Raw genomic sequence first — 19,995 nt, 5'->3', positions numbered from 1 at the left:
TCAAAATGACCAAGCAAGGAGAGCAATGAATCTGCATCAAATTTTGCATTAAGCTTGAACATTCCTCTGCGGAAATTATTCGGATGACTCAGAAGGCCGCAGCTGTGGGCAACTGGTGATCGGCAGCTCCATCACGACAACATGCCTGCTCACGCATCACTATCTTGTGCAGGTTTTTTGTGGAACATCCAATCACCCAGGTGACTCACCCCACCCTACAGAACAGATTTGGAGCCCTGCAACTTCTAGCTTTCCCCCAAACTAAAAGCACCTTAGAGAGGGAAGAGATTTCAGACCTTCGATGGGATTCAGGAAAATTCGATGGGGCAGCTGATGGCGATTGGGAGAACTGTGTGAGGTCCCAAGGTGCCTACTTTGAAGGGGACTGAGGCATCACTGCCCTATGTACAATGTTTCCTGTATCTTGTATCATCTTCAATAAATGTCTCTATTTTGCATGTCACGTGGCTGGATACTTCCTGGACAGGCCTCATACATGAGAAATAAAAATGTTCGCAGAAACATGTGTACATGCATGTTCACAGTGGCATCATTCATAAGAGCCCGAAAGTGGAAACAATTCAAATATCAGTCCACCGACGAGTGGATAAATAACATGGTGTAGGCATACAGTACAGTCGTATTCTGCCATAAAAAAGGACGAAGTGTGGAATATGCCACATCATGGGCGAGCCTCATTCTATGCAAAGTGAAAGAGGCCAGACAGAAGAGCCCACATGTTGTATGACTCCATTACCAGGAGGTATTCAGAACAGGCAAATTTATGGGCAGAGAGGTGGCTGCCCCAGTGGAGCTGGGGTTCAGAAGGAGGATGAGCTGTGAGTGAGATCTCAGGGTGGGGCAAATGTGTTCTGAAGCTGATTTACGGCGATGGCTGTGCCAATGAGTAAAGTCACTCAAAACCACTGAATAGTGTATTGGAAACGGGTAACTTGATCCCAGGTAAACTAAAGCTGTGTAAAAATGTCAGGTCCTATATTTTAGGACCTATCCAGGTCTTAAAACAGGGTGATACGGTAGGTTTTCCACTTTTCAACGATAAAGTGCTTCATTTTATTTATCTGAACTTAAGCAGCAGAAAAATGCCAGAACTCTGAGTTGAACCAATGCTGGGGCCAAGATACTCGTGCACTTTATTTGGACACTTAGAGGCTAGGAAGCCACTGTCCTCCCCTCCTGCAGAGCTTTTGTGAAGTTGATGAGGGACCAATTAAGTGATGACACCTTTCCCTCCTCCTCCTAACACATATCACGCAGAGGTGGACTCCCACCTGGTGACAGTGACTCCTCTCGGCAGGACACCCCCCACCCCCAGCTGGAGCTCCTCAGCCACAGCAGGTGGCCCACAGCTCCTCCTTCTGTGCGCTTCCCTGCCCAAGAACAGGTCCAAAGAGGCACTGTGGTGTACAGCAGGGGCTGCAGCAGAGACCCCTGACAGAGCTCACTTTTGGGAAATGCTTTCCAGTAGCCTTGCAGGGTGTGCAAACCCTTCTCCTAACCGCACAGTATGCTGTAAGTATCAGTGACTCCTCTTTTGGGAGATTCTGAAGGCCTGAGTCAGGCCCAGCTATTCTCTACTTGAACTCGGTAACAAGGTGACACGTTTGCCTGGCTTTCCAGATAGGACTTCATCCCACTCCAGGACAGTGAGGTGAAGCAGCCCTCGGCAAAAACCAGGCCGGGCAACAGATCCCATCTTTTCGCAGAGCCCTCGCGGTCAGGACTTCAGGCCCATCTTGGCCATCATCTCTTCATAGACCGTCCACGCCATGGCTGCCATCAGAGTCCTGCGGAGGGCTCGGGGGACACCACCATGGAAGAAGCCACGCAGCCCATAGTCCTGGGAGGGAAATGAATGTCAGTAATTCGTTAAGTAGCAAAACGATTATACCCGCACAAGAGTGAGGGTCTCTCCCTGTTACCCCATTTTGGAGTCTCAGTTTTTAGACTTCTATAAATAACGTCAAAACTATGACTAATGGTTCCAAGGAGACAATAAACTTGAAAAAAAATTTTTTTTTTGGCATAGAGGCTAAACCTTATCTTTCTAGGCTTGCTCTGTCCAGGGGGATTCATTTCTTAGCTGAAAATCTTTACACAGGGCTGCTGTGTGCAGGTGCTCAGCCGGTGCCGCACACGGCGCCAGGCCCCAGGTGACAGCTGGAATCCGGACCGAGGGCTGCTCGCCAAGCCCTGGGCCCTGGCCCAGCCTGAAGGAACAAGATGCCTTTGTGGCAATTTCTCTGCACAGAGGGAGCACTTCTTCTTCTTCTTTTTTTTTGGTAATTCACTGTATATTCTTGGTGGCCCTATACAAAAGTTTAAAGACAAAACACTTCTTACTCCTCCCTGATAATCTGGACTGATTTGTTCATTCCTACTGTTCTCACTCCTGCCATTTTCACATACACTGAAGAATATATTTCAAACTTTATGATTTTAAGTAAAGAGAAGAAAAAGCAGACAACTGAAGCAGTGTGAGGAATACGACCAGATTCACAGGTATCTGCTCAAACCCAGGGTGGAACAGACAGCTGATGCGTGTGCTCACACGTTTCCCTGCTCAAAAACTGAGAGTCCAGAAGAATCTAAAGATGCAGGTGACAAATTTACTGTGGACAAGTTGCTGGCAAACGGTGCCTGTTTGCCAAGGGCCAACTCAGGGGCTTTTAAATAGTACTTTAGTGTATTTCACATCTCCTCTCCTTGTTCTCTTCTATAGTAACATTTGTGAGAGCAAACAGCTAGAATCGAAACAATGTGTTTGTGGGTTTTTTCTGACTATATTTCCTCCTGGGTTCTTGATCAAATCCTTAGGTCACCCCAGATCGCCTGATTCAATAGGTCTGGAGTAGAACCCTTAACAAATATCACGGGCTGTCCTATTGTAGACCCCTGCTCCCCCAAAACCCATAGGTTTTTAGCAGTGGTTCTCAACCTTGGTAACACACTGGAACCACTGAGGAACTTCAAATATTGACCCCTGGGTATCACCCTCCAGAGACTCTGATATAATCAGCCCAGGCTGTGACCTGGGAATGGGGATTTTTAAAAGCTCCCCAGGCGATTCTCTTGTGTAAAGGATAAGAACTACTACTATGGAGTCCAGCAGAAGTAACACCGTTAGGGTCTGCAAATGTCTCGCATGAGATGGACAGCAATTTGAACATTTCACCTAAAATGTCATGTGGTGTGCTTGAGTGTGACATTGTTGGTACAGAATTACGTGCTTATGATTTTGTAATGAAAGCTTTATATGTAATAAAATAGGGGCGTTATCTGTGCCGGCCCCTGCACTCTGGAGAGAGAGCCCGAACGACAGTGAGAACACACACTTATTCTCTCGCCTCACCTTGAAGATGATTGTCACCGCCTGGCCGAACCACCGAAACTTCACGGGGGAGAGCTGCATGTGAGTTTTGATCACATCCGCGGGCTGAGTCACCAGCGAGGCCAGAACGCCAGCAAATATCCCGCAGCTGAAATTCACAGCGGGAATAAGGGCTGCATCCGACTGGTCTGCAATAGCACAGAGCTGACATTCAGTGACTTGTAAGCCGCACATTCATCAGGAAAGTGTCAGTGCCAAGTTGCCCACTAATTCTTCCCCAAAGCCAGAAGGGGCTAGATTGAAACAAGGTTAAGAATTAAAACTTTGAAAGGTATAACTGATAAAGGTAGATGGAACAATGGAGTGAAAGTTTCATCTCTTTGCTACCGTCACATAATAATTGACTCAGGCAAGAACCAATGACTGACGCTCAAACAGACGGATGAAAGGAACAGGACGTTTTATGTGGATTTACGTAGGTTCAGAGATTCTCCCCACAGAGACACTCACACATTGCAAAAGAAAAAATAACTGAGTTTTCAGGGGAGACGCAATCCTACCCACGTGACAAAAAGTGAACATCACCCACAATGGGTCAGGCTGATGCCATGAGCTTCCTGATGGAAGGCACTGGGGACACAACATCACTTATGAGGTCCTTTTGCCAAAAATGAATACTGAGCCTAGTCACAAGCAAACATCGGAAAAGCCCAGGCTGAGATCATGAAACTGGTCTATACTGTGGAAAAATAAAAGTTGCTACAAAGTATACTGTTGGAACAATTGCAGAAATTAAGACTATAATTGGACTGCAAAGAACTATATCTATGTTGCCTCTCAAAAATAAATAAATAAAATCATTAAAAAATAAATAAAAGAGCTGTATCTATGTTAAATTTCCTGAATCTGGTCAGATGGTTACATAACAATGTCTTTGTTCTTAGGAAGCGCACACTGAGGTACTTCAGGGTAAAGGAGCATCATGTCTGCAAGTTAGTCTTAAATGGTTTGAAAAAAAAACCATTTAAGACCACCTATACACACAGCAAGAGAATAGTAAAGGGCTAAGAAGTTATTTGCAATATCCTTGTGGGGTTTTTGTGAGTTTCAAATGATTTCCAATGCCAAACTTAGAAACACTTGCAGAGACGGTTTGAGAAGTTAAAAATGCGCGCCCGACTTCCCTTACTGCCTTACTCTGCACTGTAAAATGAGGCTGCGGCCCGCAGTGCCGCTCCTCCTGGCGCCCGGGGAGAAGCAAATCTCCCCGAGCACCCCAACTGCAGCTCCTCACCGCTGCCAAGATGCCGGCACCCAGCCTTCCCAGGTCACTGACTCAGGGGCAATTCTTCGCTCGCATCATCCATAGACACCGCCCTGAATGCAGGACCATCCGACGAATGTTTCCATCAACACCTGGCTCTGCTTGGGGGTGGTGTTCAGCGCCCACTGAGTTTGCCCATGTCTTGTTCAGCATGAGCTTCCTGGCAGGGTGTGCCTGCCAGGATACCCGAGGGCAGGCACCTTTCTCTCCACCCAAAGGGAGGGCCCAAAAGCACATTAACGGGGAACACAGCAAGGGAGGTGAAAATAATACTTTTCTTTCAGCTCCTACCCATTTGGCGTTTCCCAGACTTGTCTGGAAAATGAATCACATCAACTGCATCTTGAAAAAACACCCAGGTCTTACCAACAAACTTCTGATTTAGGAGGTCTTGGGTCGGACCCAGCAACCTTAAGATCAGGCAAATTTAGGAAGTATGCTTACAGGACCTATGTAAAAGTGCTTTATTCCACCCCATTCCCCACTCTAGACTTACAGTACATCCCTTTCCAAAGGCTAAACTTGAAGGGCAGGGACCACGTCTGCCGTGTGCCAACGCCAGGCACACGCCTCACAGTGGCCTGCAGTGGGGAGCCGGCCCTGACCCCCACAATGCCCAGGCTCAGTTCCTAAACTGCTGCTCAGGATGCGGAGCTGCTACGAGCAGCAAGCGTTCTCCTGGCCACAACAAAGGTCACAGGGAAAGTGGTGGGAACGCGTTTTGGGAAGGTCTCTTCCCCACCACACCTTCCTTTATCCATACCGTGCCACACGATGTTTTTGGTCTGGGTGTAAAACATCAGGTAGATTCCAGAGAAGGGTGCGTCCCGAAGCAGTGTCGCTGTCAGGCCACTGAAGAGGCCCCGGGGGCCCTCGCTGCGGTAGATGCTCCTCAGGGCCACGTAGATGCTCTCATAGCCGTACCTCCCGCTCTGCAGAGGAAGCACAGGGCCTGGGACACTGAACCGAGCCCCCTTCAGGGCAGGCGGCACTACCAGGGCACCGCATGCACAAATGGGCTCTCTGGCCACACCAACTCTGCGTTAGTTTACAAACTGGGAGGTGAAGTGACATCAGCGGCCACTTGACTCCAGAGCCCCGTGCCTGTTTCCCCACCCTGAGGGCCTAAGGTAACCCAGCTCACCTCATAACGCGTCTTGATGACGGTGATGGGTGACAGGCAGACCCCTGCAACAGAGCGAGAGCCCACCCCCAGCATGACCGACTCCATGGCGGAGGGGGGGTGGCCTCGCAGGAAGTACTGCTTCAGAGTGTACAGGGTGCCGAAGTAGATCCCAACACCGGGGACACACCTCACGATGGACTGCAGTGGGGGGTAGGCGGAGGAGGAAAGAAATTAAGGACCCACACTGCAACATACTGTCTTCACCGGGTTTTCCCAAAAGACCCGATTTTGCACACAAGCAGTTGATTTAAGGTGTGGAGGCAAAGTCAATAGGAGAAAGGGAAGGCAGCCAATAAAGGGTGTGTTATCTAATCAGTTACTGCAACCTAATCCCTTAGGGGAACTGTGGACATGGGCTGTGGGGGGAGGGGAGAGAGGTCTAAACATCAGCTCTCATTTTTCATGGGGGTGAGCATTCAGTCCCTGGCACTTCCAAAGTGAGTTCCTAAGACCAGAAAAAGCCTTCAGGCGAAGAAACGCTGCTGTGGAGGGCTCAGCCCTCCTGCACTGAAGGCTAAGGGCAAGGGTGTGCTGGCCGGCAGGGCCCCCCCCCCCCTCCCTCCCCTCCCCCTGCAGTTGCGTCTGCCCCGGGGCTATGCTGCACAAGAAGGGAGGTCTGGTTAGGTGCAGGCGCCACAGTCCCCAGCCCTCACACAGAGGTCAGCAACAACAGAAGACCACAGAGGTCCTCCCACCTCTCCCAACGCTCACGTTTGCTTAAAGGAGAGGATAGCGAGGTAGATAAGAAATGGCTGGTTGTGAAGGAGAGGGTGAAAGAGAAGATCTGAAGGGCAGCTTACGGGCGACATCCCTTTCCAAAGGCCCAGAAGGCTCTCAGTGCGGACCACCTGCAGGAGCAGAGCCAACATCCCCATGCGTCTGGATCTGAGGGAAGAAGACAGCATGGGGCGGGGAGGAAAAATCACTCAGACCACCTCCCCGCTCCAAAGAGAACTCCCCGCTCAGACTTGTCCGCATGGGCGCTTTCCTGGGGCCCTTAAGAATCTCTCCGGTAGTGCTGGAAGCTCGGAGCTCTTCTGTGTCATGATTTGACGCCTACGTGTTGATCTGTCTATTCACACTGCAAGCAGGGGGCCACTTCTGTTCCATAGCCTCCCATCTTATAGGGGCTGCATACTTCCCGCCAATATGGGGACACAAAAAAGACACTCGATACCTGCCGCTCAGTTCCAACACTACAGGCTAGCAAATAAAATGCCAATGTCACTGAGGCAGGTCCCAGGAAGCTGCTTGGGGAAGGACCCTATTTAATTAACAATAAATTACATTAATTAATGTAAAAAGTATTCACAGAAAAAATATATACATAAAACCCATGAAGGCTAGGCCTCGTCTGTCTCCCTGTGAGCACCCAGTAGGATAGAAGGTGACTTAGCACAGGCCAGATGCTCCCGTGTCTGAGAAGCTGCGGAAACCGGTTCTTCCAGGAAACAGGGCCAACAGGCCTTACCCAGGGGCCGAGGGCTGGAGAGTCTGCAGGCGCGTTTTGAGGAGATCCAGGGGCTGGAAGAGGAGGGTAGAGCAGGTGCCACTGATGGAGCCGCACAGGAAAGCCTTGATCACCGGATGCAACTGCAGGACAAGGGGACACTGTCAGCAGCTCTGCCTCAGCGAGCCTCTCCTGTGCCAGGGTCCCGGGGAAACTCACCTGGGGGCCCCCTGTCTGATCTTCGCACTTCAGAGGAGGGAAAAGCGCAGCCAGGTGTGAACAGTGCCGCCAGGCCTTTGAGAGCACAGGACTCTGCGAGGGGCGGCTCTCTGGTCTTGGCATGAATAATAACACTGCTCCTACTGAGCGCCGCATCTATTTCCATCTGTGAGTTACTCACTAGCCATCCCTCCCCGGGTGTCCCCACAGTAAAAGTTATTGCCTGCCTCCTTATCTCCACAAAGTCAACTGAACATGGTGTTTAAACTCTGACAGCTGGTTGCCAGGCTCCCGTGGCTACAGGACCTGTAGACGTTTACAGGAACAAGGCAAAGGAAGCGAAACCTTAGCTCAGCAGCAACGCAGACATAGGCACTACTTCCTGTGAAACCTGTGAATTTCTTTAATTTAAAACTTTCCCTTCTCTAGAGGAAGAGCAAGAAATTGAAAACTTATGTGCAAAGATAATGAAGGAGAATTTCCCCAGTCTGGCAAAGGAAAAGTTGCACCCAAGGAAGCACACACCAAGGCACATCATCACTACATTACCCAAGATTAAAGATAAGGAGAGAATCTTAGAAGCAGCAAGAGAAAAGGACACAGTCACCTACAAAGGAGTTCCCTTAAGACTGTCAGCTGATTTCTCTAAAGAGACATTGCAGGCAAGAAGGGGCTGTAAAGAAGTATTCCAAGTCATGAAAGGCAAGGACCTACATCCAAGATTATTGTATCCAGCAAAGCTCTCATTTAGAATGGGAGGGCAGATAAAGTGCTTCCCAGATAAGGTCAAGTTATAGGAGTTCATCATCACCAAGCCCTTATCATGAAATGTGAAAGGGAGTTATCTAAGAAAAAGAGTAAGATCAAAACCGGGAAGAGTAAAATGACAATGAACTTACAACTATCAACAACTGAACCTAAAAAAGCAAAAGCAAAAACAAAAACAAACTAAGCAAATAACTAGAACAGGAACAGAATCACAGAAATGGAGATCACATGGGGGGTTATCAGCGGAGAGGGGAAGGGGGAGAATGGGGAAAAAAGTACAGGGAATAAGAAGCATAAATAGTAGGTACAAAACAGACCGGGGGAGATTAAGAATAGTATAGGAAATGTAGAAGCCAAAGACCTTATATGTATGACCCATGGACATGAACTAAGCAGGGGTGGGGAATGCGGGTGGGAGGGGGTGTGCAGGGCAGAGGGGAATAAAGGTGGGCAAAATCGGACAACTGTAATAGCATAATCAATAAAGATATTTTTAAAAAGAAAAAATAAAATACAATGTTCCCTTCTCTCACACCCACACGTCTCTGAGACGTAAGCAGCTTGCAGTGTGTGGCGCAGACAGGTGGCCTCTCCTGGTCTGGCGGGCTCTCCTTTAAGCCAGGACAGTCACACACACTGGCAAATCTGGAAGCACTGCCGGGAAGGGTAGGACTCCATCAAAACTAACTGTACTCCCCGCCGGCAAGCTCCAGAGGCCTCCCAGCATGCCCCAGGATCCAGCCTCCATCACACATGGCTGTGAAGAGGCACTTTAACAAATCCAACGAGAGGTCGGCCATTTCTGCACCAGGAAGAATGGATGGCTGGAGTTAAGGCGAATACAACTAGCACGCCTTCTGGTGCTTTGACACAACTCAGCCGCATGGCCTTCTGGCCAAGCACGCACTACTCCATTGTCCGAGCGATCACTGCATCCCTGGGGCTGCAGCTTTCTGTAAATTTGCTGTGGCTGGACCAAGATGGCATTCACCGATCTCTACAGAAATTACAATTCCACAGCAGATTTTGAGATGAGGAAGGCTGACATCTCAGAGTGAATTTGGAAGGTCAAGAATTTATTTGGGGTGGGTTATGTAGAAGTTTGTCACTGACCCATGACCCTGAATTATGAAACATGAATAACTTAGCTAAGGAATTGTTTCTCTTGATAAATAAACAATTAAGAAATACTGTGAAAAAAGATCCAATCAGGAAAGGAAACCTTCTCCAAAGGAAGACACTTGGCAAACTCTACTCAAAAAGGTCTTCTCTCTCCTCATTGTTTTAAAAGATTTTATTTATTTATTGTTTAGAGAGAGGGGAAGGGAGGAAGAGAGGGAGAGAAACATCAATGTGATACATCAATCAGTTGCCTCTTGCACGCCCCCAACTGGGGAGATGTCCCGCAACCCAGGCATGTGCCCTGACTGGGAATCAAACCAATGACCTTTGGTTTGCAGACTGGCACTCAATCCACTGAGCCACACCAGCCTGAGCTCCCCTCAGTATATTTAAATAAATGGCGCACTGTGGTCCCAAAACACTATTCAGATGAATATGAAGTTGCCTTTAACCAAAGTGTTCGTAACCTGTGACATTTGTTTCCCAGAGAAGAGAGATCACCCCACATTCCACCAAGCCAGCCAGCCTCAACTCATAACGGGAATTACTGAGAAGGCTGGAGGGGAAAGGACTAGATAAGTTCACATAGCAAACACTGGAGCTCATAACGACGTCCAGGTAGCCTGTAAAAGTATCAAAGGCGGTAGCACTGGAGAGGCAAGTGAAACAGAGCCCAGCGTGCACTGCGACAAGTCTGCATCCGCGCGCAAAGCCCTCTCGCCCAAGGACAGGTGTGCTGCTCCTTCAGCTCACACGTACGTGTTTTTCGGCCTCACCCGAGACTCCGTAGCATCAGTGAGCCTTTCGTCCCTGCACACCCGGCCTCTCCCTTCCAGCAGCAGATCTCTCCCGGTGCCCGGAAACAAGCTCCCCAGAGCCCCATGGGTCCGGCCTGACAGGAGCCTATCTCCTGTTCCTCTTCACTAGTCACCCCTCAGACCCCGTGTGTCGTCCCGCTGAGGCTTCCACTAAACTGCGCCCCAGGACCCCTGTCCCGCCTGTGTCCTCCTCTCACGTGGTCTCTCTGCTGCATCTGAAATGGCTGCCGGCCTGGCCTCTCAGCTTTTGGGTTTTCTCTCCTCTTCCCAGCTGTCCTGCTGCTTCTTTGCTGCAGACGTTGATGTTCCTCTTATCTCCTCCAGCTGCAGCCTCTCAGGGCAGCCTCGCCCTGCCCACACCCACTCCACACAGCGACAGCGCGGCACCGCAGCCCGGGCTGCCTTTCTGCAGACTTCGCTATTCCCACGCCTCCTCCAGCTCCCATCGGCACACGGGGGTCTGAAACTCAGGGTTCCAAAATGGAAACGCAGTCAACCAAAGGGTCGCCAGTTCGATTCCCAGTCAGGGCCTCTTTGGGAGCCAGGGTTGCAGGCCAGGTCCCCAGTAGGGGGTGTGCAAGAGGCAACCACACATTGATGTTTCTCTCCCTCCCTTCCCCTCTCTAAAAATAAATAAAATCTTAAAATCTTACACCCACTGATTCCAGAGAGAGGGGAAAGAAGAGAGAAACATCGATCAACTGCCTCCCATACGTGCCCTGATCAGGGGTGGAACCCACAACCAGGCAAGTGCCCTGACTGGGAACCAAACCCGTGACCTTTCGGTTTATGGGAGGACACGCCAACCAACGGAGCCACCGGGCCAGGGCTGCTGTCATTTTTCAAATTTGACAATCTAAGGAAAAGAGGCAGTGCCCCTGACTAAACAGTCAGGTTTAACAATGCTTGCTGTGCGCCAGCTGCTCTAGGCCACTTTCTGCCCAACAGCCAGAGTCCTCTTTCAAAACTGCAAGTCTGCCCACCCTGCTCCCAGGAGCAGACACCTTCACGGAGGCCTGAATTAAAACCGAAACACAATACCCTTTCATTGTTCCTTATTCCTTTCAGGGAAGAGTCCCAACTGCCGGCTGGGAGGCCTCCCCTGAATCACTAGACCCGGGTCTGGCCTTTGTCGCCTGTGCCCTCAGCCTCCTGCCTCTTACACACTCTGCAGTGGTATCCGGCTCTCTGCCTTCCCCTCACCTCTGGGAACCCTGCCCTAGTGCCTCCATGCGGAAGGAATCCCTGAGGGCCTCTGCTGAGACCTCAGCATCTCTGGAAAGGCCCCCTCAGTGCTTCTATCACACCTGAGCCCGTCTCCCTGTGACTGAGGGTCCGGGACAGGCAAGGCCGTAACTCCAGCACTGACCACGGAGCCTGGGGCACTGCCGGTGCTCCACTGTCGAGAATGAATGAAGCCTCGAACAGAAAACATGCCCATGGCCCTCCCCTGAGCATAATCCCACAGCACAACACTCCCTGGGCCCTGCAGGCCCCATCCCTGGACAGGTTAACATCCATCCCGGGGCTCCCTCCAGCCCTGGGCTCCAGCAAGGCCGCAGTTTCAAATTCTGAGCAGTCCCGGGGAGGGGGGCGGGGGGAGCTGCTTCCCCAGCGCCCTCCCAGGCAGATGTTGCACAGAATTGGCTTTAGGGGTGCTGTCCTTCTCACACACGCACCCTCCCCCCACTACATTAACAACCTTCTTTACGGTTTGTTTTCACAGTACATTGCTTGGACCTATTATTGGCTCAACAAATATTTGCTGAACGTATGAATGGAGCCCATAGTTTTTTGTTTTGTTTTTTTTTTTTACTTTGCAGTTTTCCAGGTCTATCAGTGCACAGCAGCCGCTAAACATACACAGTGTTGACATAAGGCATAAGAACGCCCCAACCAGTAGAGGATACTTAGAATAAGAACTTATTTGGGCCAATGTGGCAACTGCCTGGGAGCAAGACCTCAAATGCTCAGGAGGACAGCTTTGCAGCTTCTTTTGTGCGTGCGGAATTGAGGGAAGCAGGGAACATTACATGGTAGTGGGGAAGACGAGGGGGGACTGAATTACAGGACAGACTTCCCACCTGGACCTGCCCAGGTAGGACTTATGGTCAGATCATCCTGTGAGGTTATTTTCCATAGAAGCCCCCTTTTCTTGTCTACAACTAGCAGTATAGATTAACCTCTAATTGTTAAAAATAACAGGTTACATAACTGTTTTAAAATTACACTTTTCATTTTGAATAGTCTTAAAATATTATCAGTGGTGAATGACACATCCTTTGAGGGCATATTTGATTTTTTTCTAAATATCCCAAAGCTATTCAAGGTAAATAAAACAAGTAATCCATTTTTTGAGGGATGGGTAGGGCAACAAGAATCAAACAGTACCACACAGGTACACAAAAGCAGTAAGCGGCACTTAAATAGTCAGCAAACCATTCCCCAAGCAATCTCTACATCCCTTCACAGAAAGAGACAGTGCCCTGGCCGGGTGGGTCAGTTGGCTGGGGTGGTCTCCCTTACACCAAAAGGTTGTGGGTTCAATTAGGTCAGTGTTACAGCTCTTGGCGCCCAAAGCGAGGCTGAGAATCGCCCGGGGCAGGTCGACCCCCTGGGGAGTGGGAGAGGGGGACTGTGGAACTCCCCAGTCTGAGAATTTCTCCGATGCACACCACCAGCGGGCATCGGCGCCTAATCACTGATCACGGGTCTGGGAAGGGATCGGAGAAGAGAGATTGTTTGGTGGAGAATTTGTTTCTGAGCACGGTTTTGGAATAATGGCATTGACGTTGTGGACAAGTTTGGGGTGTACGCGGCCTCCAGCTGGTCTGTATTTTCCTTTCACGGCTTTCTGCACGTGCTGCTGGAACAGTAAGAGCAGTTCTGGGCTGGCCCCTAGGGGGAGCCCGCTGGGTAGAATTTTAGAGCATCGGAGGATTTACTGCCAGAGGATTTACTGCCGGAATCCCGCGCCTAAGACGTTGACTTACTACTCTAACACTGTTTGGCCAAAGTCTGTTCTGAATGGTGAGGAAAGGTGGCCGTGGGTGGACCCCTGACTTGCTGCATCATTTAAGTAATTGGAGCAGCACTGCCCAGAGTCAGAACACTGGGGGGAACTCCACTCTCTCCATGAATTTGTATCTTTGCCTAATGGCGTGTTTGCCGGAGGCAGAGCATCACTTGGTGGCACAGAAAACGAAGGGGGCCTCAAAACCCTTCCCTGATAGTCAAACACAGGAGGAAAGAGACAATGAGTAATAAACCCCATTAATGCTCTGAACCCAGGGGACAGAGGCTCGGAGGCAGGAGGGGCTTCCTTGCCCTCAGACCTTTGGGGGACTGCCTTGAAGTGGAGACAGCAAAGCCAACAGCTCCACCCCTGAGGGATGTAGAATGGGTTTCACCAGCCAGGGCAAGTCACCCCGAGAGCCAGGGGGCCTCCGGATTCAGAGCAAGCCAATTCCCTTTGAGGCAATATCCTAAAGGTGGGGTAAATGAGGAAGGCCAGCCCACTGGCTACCGCTGGGCCCATACTCCACTCTCCACTCCAGACTCCCTGAACTGGAGGCGTTCTAAACCGCACCCCAGCCCCCAGCAGGGATGATCCTCAGAGAATGACAGATCATCTTGTCACCTGTGTTTTTGCCATTCATCTTCCAACCTGGGCAGATGCACAGGTTCTCCTAAATGTTTGGTGATTACAGATGAGAAAGGGCTGGTTGTAAATACCGCAAGGCCAGAGGCCCAGCGTCTCCACGATGAAGATCCCGCTGGGACCCCTGCCCAGTTGGGGCAATTCCTGTGGTGGAGCCTAACTGGGACCCAAATGATAGTGGAGGCCAAGCCTCCTTGAAACCTTACAGAAGGTGAATGATGGAAGGACTTAGAAAAGGAGTACCCCAGCAGAGGAGCCTGCATTCGACACAGACTCTTCAGCAAAGGCCAGATGAGCATCCTCCTGTATTTTTAGACAGGACCTGTCTGGCTTATAGGAAGCACACTGATGCTGACCCAGAGGCACCAGAACAGGTGGGAATGATCAACATGACTTTCATTGGGCAGAGTGCCCTGGATATTAGAAGGGAATTCCAGTGTGTAGATGAGGCACTGGGAACGAGTCCCTCTCAGCTGGTGGGCATTGCATTTAAAGTTCACAATGCCCGGGAAACAGGGAAGACAAACCAGGCCTTGGTGTTTTTAGAAGCAGGCAGGGGAGGCCAAAAGAAGAGGCAGGACCCTAGAGGAAAGAGGAGAGACTCGTTAGGCGCCCACCACTGTGGCTGTGGCAAGAAGGGCCTAAGAGGGGAGGAAAGACTATAGGCATAGATCAATGAGTGCCCAAATCACAGAAGGGAAGACAGAGAGGAGAATCCTCCCCGAACAACGCTAAAAAGAAGAATGGAGGATGACGATGAAGAGGAGGCCCAGAGCTCCACTGGACGTCTCCCGACCAATTACTGTTTCCCCAGAGAAGCCCCAGGGTACAATCGGAAGGGTGGAACAAACCTCCGGATTTCCTTGTAGATGTGGGAGCTACATACTCAGTATTCAACACAAAACTAACCGAGAAAAGTTCCAATGAAGTAACAGTTACTGGAGTGACTGGCCGCTACAACCTCTGGAATGCCAGCTTGGGGCTCAAGAGCTTATGCACAGTTTTCTCTATCTGCCAGGTTGTCTCATTCCATTGCTGGGCCGAGATTTACTTTGTAAACTGCATGAACAAATAATCTTTTCTCCGGAGAAGCAGCGGTTACAGGTAGAGGTCCCGCTGGAACATGCCCTCCAACTGCAGGCATTTCCGACCTGTCCGGAAGGTCCCGGAGGTGAGCCCTTCCCCCCTTAGATCTGCAGACAGGTCCATCAAACTCTTTTGGGCAACCCAGGTAAAGCAGTTAACGTGCAACCCATAAAGATAAATCTAAGAGATGGGGTATGGGGGCCACGAAAGAAGCAGTACCCCCTCAGGAAGGCTTTAGAGGAGATCCAGCCAGTGATGCAGAAGTTTTTAAAATCGGGATTAACTCAGCCATGCCAGTCACCCTACAACACTCCCATCGTGCCAGTCATAAGCCTCACTCTGACGAATATCGGTTTGTACAGGATCTCAGGGCCCTAAACGACCTTGTTCACGACATTCATCCTACCGTGCCCAGTCCTTACATCCTGTTGACCATGGAGCCTGGGGATAGCCAATGGTTTTCAGTCCTGGACTGGAAGGATGCCTTTTTCTGCATCCCAAAAGATGAACAGGCTCAGCTACTGTTTGCCTTTGAGTGGCAGGACCCAGAGACTAAAGCCACGCTCCGATACCGCTGGGCCGTGCTGCCACAGGGATCTAAGAGCTCCTCGTCGATATTAGGGAGGTGCTGGCAAGAGACTTAGGGATGTTCAGTTGAAATCAGTAGTTCTTTTGCAATATGTAGACAACCTATAGCCAGCAGCAACTATGAGGACTGCACAACACCATCACAGTCCTGAATCATTTAGCAAAAATCGATATAAGGTGTCACCTCATAGGGCGAGATTTGCAAACAGGAAGTAGCATATCCAGGATTTCAACTAAAACAGGGTACCAGGAGCCTGGTGGCAGACAGAAAGCAACCCACTGCTGCATTAAAAATCCCAGAGAACCAAAGGCAGCTTCGTGGTTTCCTAGGAATTACAGAGCTTTGTCGAATTTGGATTCCAAACTTGGGACTCATAACAAAGCCACTATATAATTCCTTGAAAGGACTGGACTCTGAATCCTTCGAATGGACCGGGGATTGTCAGGTAGCATTTGATACCTTGAAGGAAAAGCTCATTTCGGCTCCTGCACTAGGACTGCCCGATTTACTGCCAGTTCCCTGCCTTTCAAATCGCGTGTTCACAAAAGGCAGGGAATTGGACTGGGGGTACTAACCCTGACTCTAGCCCACAGCCTGTCTCTCAAAGAAGTAGGATAACACGACAATGGGATGGCCACCATGTCTCCAGGCAGTAGCAGCCACCTGTGACATCGTACAGGAAGCTGAGAAATTTACCTTGGGACAGCCCACTACAGTGTTGGTACCACACAGCGCCTGACTCTATTGGAACAGAAAGGAGAGTACTGGCTGACAGCAGGGTGTATGGGGAAATACAGGCCATTCTGCTGGACAATCCAAGTGTTACTTTACAAACCATCACCACCCTGAACCCGGCCACCCTACTCCCAGATACGGAGGAGGACTCAGCCCTTCACCATGAGTGCTTGGAAATTATTGTCCAGGTTTACTCCAGCAGGCCAGATCAGCTGGACCCGCCACTGGCAGCACCAGACTGGGAGCTGTAAGAGACGGACAAAGCTACATGGACAACGGCCAGTGGTGAGCTGGGTATGCGGTAGTCACCACAGACAAAGTAACAGAAGCCCAAGCCCTTGCACCAGGAACCTCAGCACAAAAAGCTGAACTAATAGCCCTCACAAGAGCTTTAATGCTGCCCCAAGGAGGGAAGGTTAACATATACACAGACTCCACGTATGTCTTCACGATAGTCCATGCCCATGGAGCACTTTGGAGGGAGAGGATTGGCAATTTTTACATCCCTTTAAGAAAAATAAACTGTGCCCTGCCCCGTGGCTCAGTTGGCTGGAGCATTGTCGCACATACCAAAAGGTTGTGGGTCGACTGGGTCAGGGCACATACCTAGGTTGTGAGTTCCATCCCCCGTGGGGACCCAGAGGAGAGGCAAGCAATAGATGATGTTTCTTTCTTTCTCTCTCTCTCTCTCTCTGGCCCCCTTCCTCTCTCTAAAAATCAATCAAACTGTATCCTTGGGTAAGGGTTAAAATAGATGGATGGATAGATAGATGATAGACAGTAAATCTCGTGGCCAAAGCTGGAAGGCCTAGAACGATAAATAAGTAACCACGTTTTCTTTTTCTTTTTCTTTTTTTTTTTGCATCACAGCAGTGTTTATTAAAATTGTTTTTCTTTTTGGTAACCACGTTTACAAAGATGTAAATAAACATAGCTGCCGCCGCCTTTTTTTAAGGCTTAAAAAAAAAAAAAGCCGCACTCCGCCACCGCCACCGGCTAAAGTGCCTCCGAACTCAGACTATCAAGGGAGAGAGAGCTGGCCTTCGAGGCCAAGGCCAGGCCGCATTGCGGGCTCCACCCACCACCACCCTCAACTCAGCCCAACAGCCCTTCCAGCTGCATCTGCCCAGCCCCGCCACCACCTCCACCAATGGTGGCCAGGCGGCCCGACTACCGCAGCCAACCTGGACGCCTGGGGGTGCGGCCTCGCGGTACCCGCTGACTGCTCCAATCCCCCGCCGGCTAACCGGCCGGGGGCTGAAAACCCAAAGATACCCTCTCTCCCTACCCGCGGCGACCCCAACGTCTCCGGCTTGGGGCTATTCCTGGGCCTTGCGATGGCCCAACTATGTACCCGGGTGTCCTACCACCTGTCACTCAAGGCATCCAACCCTAAGCAAAGTTCAGCAGCGCTCGCACCTAGTTCGGGGCCTCACGAGAACATTCCCCCGAAATCCCCCAAGGCCCCGTCAATCTCGCACATCTGTACCCAGATACCACGGCAGCGGCGCGACCTTTGCTCATCTGCCCCAAGCGATGGGCTGCAATCCCCTCTCCCTCCTCCCCCGTCAAGTCCCCAACTCTACGCGCATCCAGGGCGCGGGAAAGTCTCCACGAGGACCGCTGACCCTTGGCAACTTCCACGAGCCGGCAGTCCTGGAACCCCTGCCAGGCCTTTCCCGCAGTTTACCATAAGCGTTTCCATCCTGTCTCCAACATCTTGAGGTTGCAGCAGCGCCGGGCTTGAATTTTGAATCATTGGAGGAGGCCCGTGAGTGCACTGGGCTCAAGGGGACCGTCGGTGCGAGCTCAGGCCCAGCCCCGGCGACTCTGGAGGAAGCAACGGGTGCTCTCTACCGTCTGCCCCGGAGGCGTCGGGACCGGTGCGGTCGGGGGGCTGCGCGAGCGGCTCCGGAGTGCCGTCCGAGCCTGCACCCGGGAACTGCTTGCGGCTTTTCACTTGTTCGGCAAACACTGCTGCTCGGCTCTCCGGCACATTCTGCCCAGACTTCAGCACTGAAGAAGCTTAGGCTAAAATGTATCGGGGGCGTGGAGAAGGCCGGAGGAACTGGATAGAACCCGGGGTTTAACTTCCGGGGTCGCACGCTGGTCTGGAGATGTTGAGGGTGTGCTCTTTAGTGCCGCCTGGTGGAGACATCCGGAACTGCAGGATGCGCGGTTTCCCTGCGCCGGGACCTTAGTCCACTGTTCGGCGAATTTTGTTTTGGGGGCAAAGTCGACGCATTTACAATCGAGATACAGTAGCCAGTAGCTCTCTGTGGCTCTTAAACACTTGAAATGTGGCTATTATGACTGGAGAACTGAATGTTTTATTTGGGTTTATTTTATATTAAAAACTGAAGCTGTGTGGAATACTTTGCTTTTAAACACGACTTAGTTTGGGCAGACTGACGTTGCTTTTTAAGCACTGAAAAGTGAGGATCGGAATGGAACGTGCTGCAAATTACCCACACCCCCGATGTCTAAGACTTGTATTAATAAAGCAAAATAAAATATCGCATTAATAATTTTTATATTTTACCTGTTGAAATAATATTTTGGATTGTTGGGGTTAGGTGTAACATTATTAAGATTCATTTTACCTCTTTTTACTTTTTTAATGTGACTACTAGAACCCTTAAAATTACACAAGTGGCTTGCACTACACTTCTATTGGACAGCGCTTGTCTACCTAGATGGTGAAGATTATGGTTTTCTCTTTCATCTAGACTCAGTCAATAACCTTTTTGGCCTCCCAGCTTCCCATTATTCCTCTCTGGCCTATCCATGGAAGGGCATTACCGCTGGGATGCTGACCTGCTGGTGCAAAAGGCAGGCTCACACCTTCAGTGGTGCTACTGGAGCAGGCAAGACAATGTGCTCTTTATACCCAGGGGGGATTAAGCAAAGCATTACACACACACACACACACACACACACACAAACCTCTCTCAAGAGACTGCAGAATACTTCGCTACCCGTTGTTCTAAGATGCAAGCAAGGCTCGTTTTCTTTGTGTAGTGTTAGCCAACTGAAACTTTTTTAAAAAAAGAAGGCCTACTTTTACCCCCCCCTTCTGTCCCCATTGGGGCAAAGATCCTACTCATAAGAAATAATTGATGGGTGTGTTTCAGAGGCTGCTCTTGACCATTCTGGGAGTGGAGGCAGAGATGAGATCTAGAATGAAGGCCTGCTGCCCACTCCCCGGAACTCAGCAGGTATGTTGGCTGGGCTCTGGGCTCAGAAGAAATGGGCTGGCTTGCAAGGGCAGCGGATGTCTGCCAGGTTTTCCTCCTCTGTATCTCTTCCTGCCACACCCCCAGCCCTGGAGCCCAGAATCCCCCCATCCTCGCCAAGCCTCCTCCCTTCTTCTCTGGGATGAAGTGGTCTATAAGATCACGTGAAAGGAGCATTATCCGTGAGTAGAAGAGTGAGAATTTTGGAGCTCTGCTTAACGGCAGAGCTTGGAGGAGTGAACTAAAAAAATAAAAGGAAAAACATCTGGTAAAAACACTGTGTGTTAGTTCTAAACAAGGTCAGGCAAGGCTTCCCTGACCTGTTTGCAGTTGGTGGAAGGTGATTTCACTTCTGTGACCCAACTCCCCTTGTTACATATGGGGTCTCTCATATCTAATCCGGCCCTTCTATTCCCTTGGTTAAATGTTAAGGTTATATGAGGCTTTCC

General features: G+C 50.3%; 1 protein-coding gene across 4 annotated transcripts; it reads right to left on the bottom strand.

The window, feature by feature from the left end:
* Positions 1-1,119: 1,119 nt before the first annotated feature.
* SLC25A38 (solute carrier family 25 member 38) lies at positions 1,120-18,403 on the bottom strand. Of its 4 annotated transcripts, XM_045199691.2 has the most exons (8): positions 10,437-10,469; positions 7,532-7,558; positions 7,334-7,455; positions 6,663-6,747; positions 5,821-6,000; positions 5,440-5,608; positions 3,374-3,540; positions 1,120-1,861 (listed from the first exon to the last, which is right to left on the bottom strand). In XM_045199691.2, the coding sequence occupies exons 1-8, from the start codon at positions 10,452-10,454 to the stop codon at positions 1,739-1,741; spliced, it is 891 nt and encodes a 296-aa protein (XP_045055626.2). In that variant the 5' UTR covers positions 10,455-10,469; the 3' UTR covers positions 1,120-1,738. The 4 variants fall into 4 exon arrangements, with proteins under 4 accessions (XP_045055626.2, XP_024421850.2, XP_045055625.2 ...); XM_024566082.4 differs by lacking the exons at positions 7,532-7,558; positions 10,437-10,469 and adding an exon at positions 18,001-18,399; XM_045199690.3 differs by lacking the exon at positions 10,437-10,469 and having other exon boundaries at positions 7,532-8,046.
* Between the last annotated feature and the right edge of the window lie 1,592 nt (positions 18,404-19,995).

The sequence above is a fragment of the Desmodus rotundus genome, chromosome 8 (assembly GCF_022682495.2).
Source record: "Desmodus rotundus isolate HL8 chromosome 8, HLdesRot8A.1, whole genome shotgun sequence".
NCBI lineage: Eukaryota > Metazoa > Chordata > Mammalia > Chiroptera > Phyllostomidae > Desmodus > Desmodus rotundus.
This window is presented reverse-complemented; position numbering and strand designations above follow the sequence as displayed.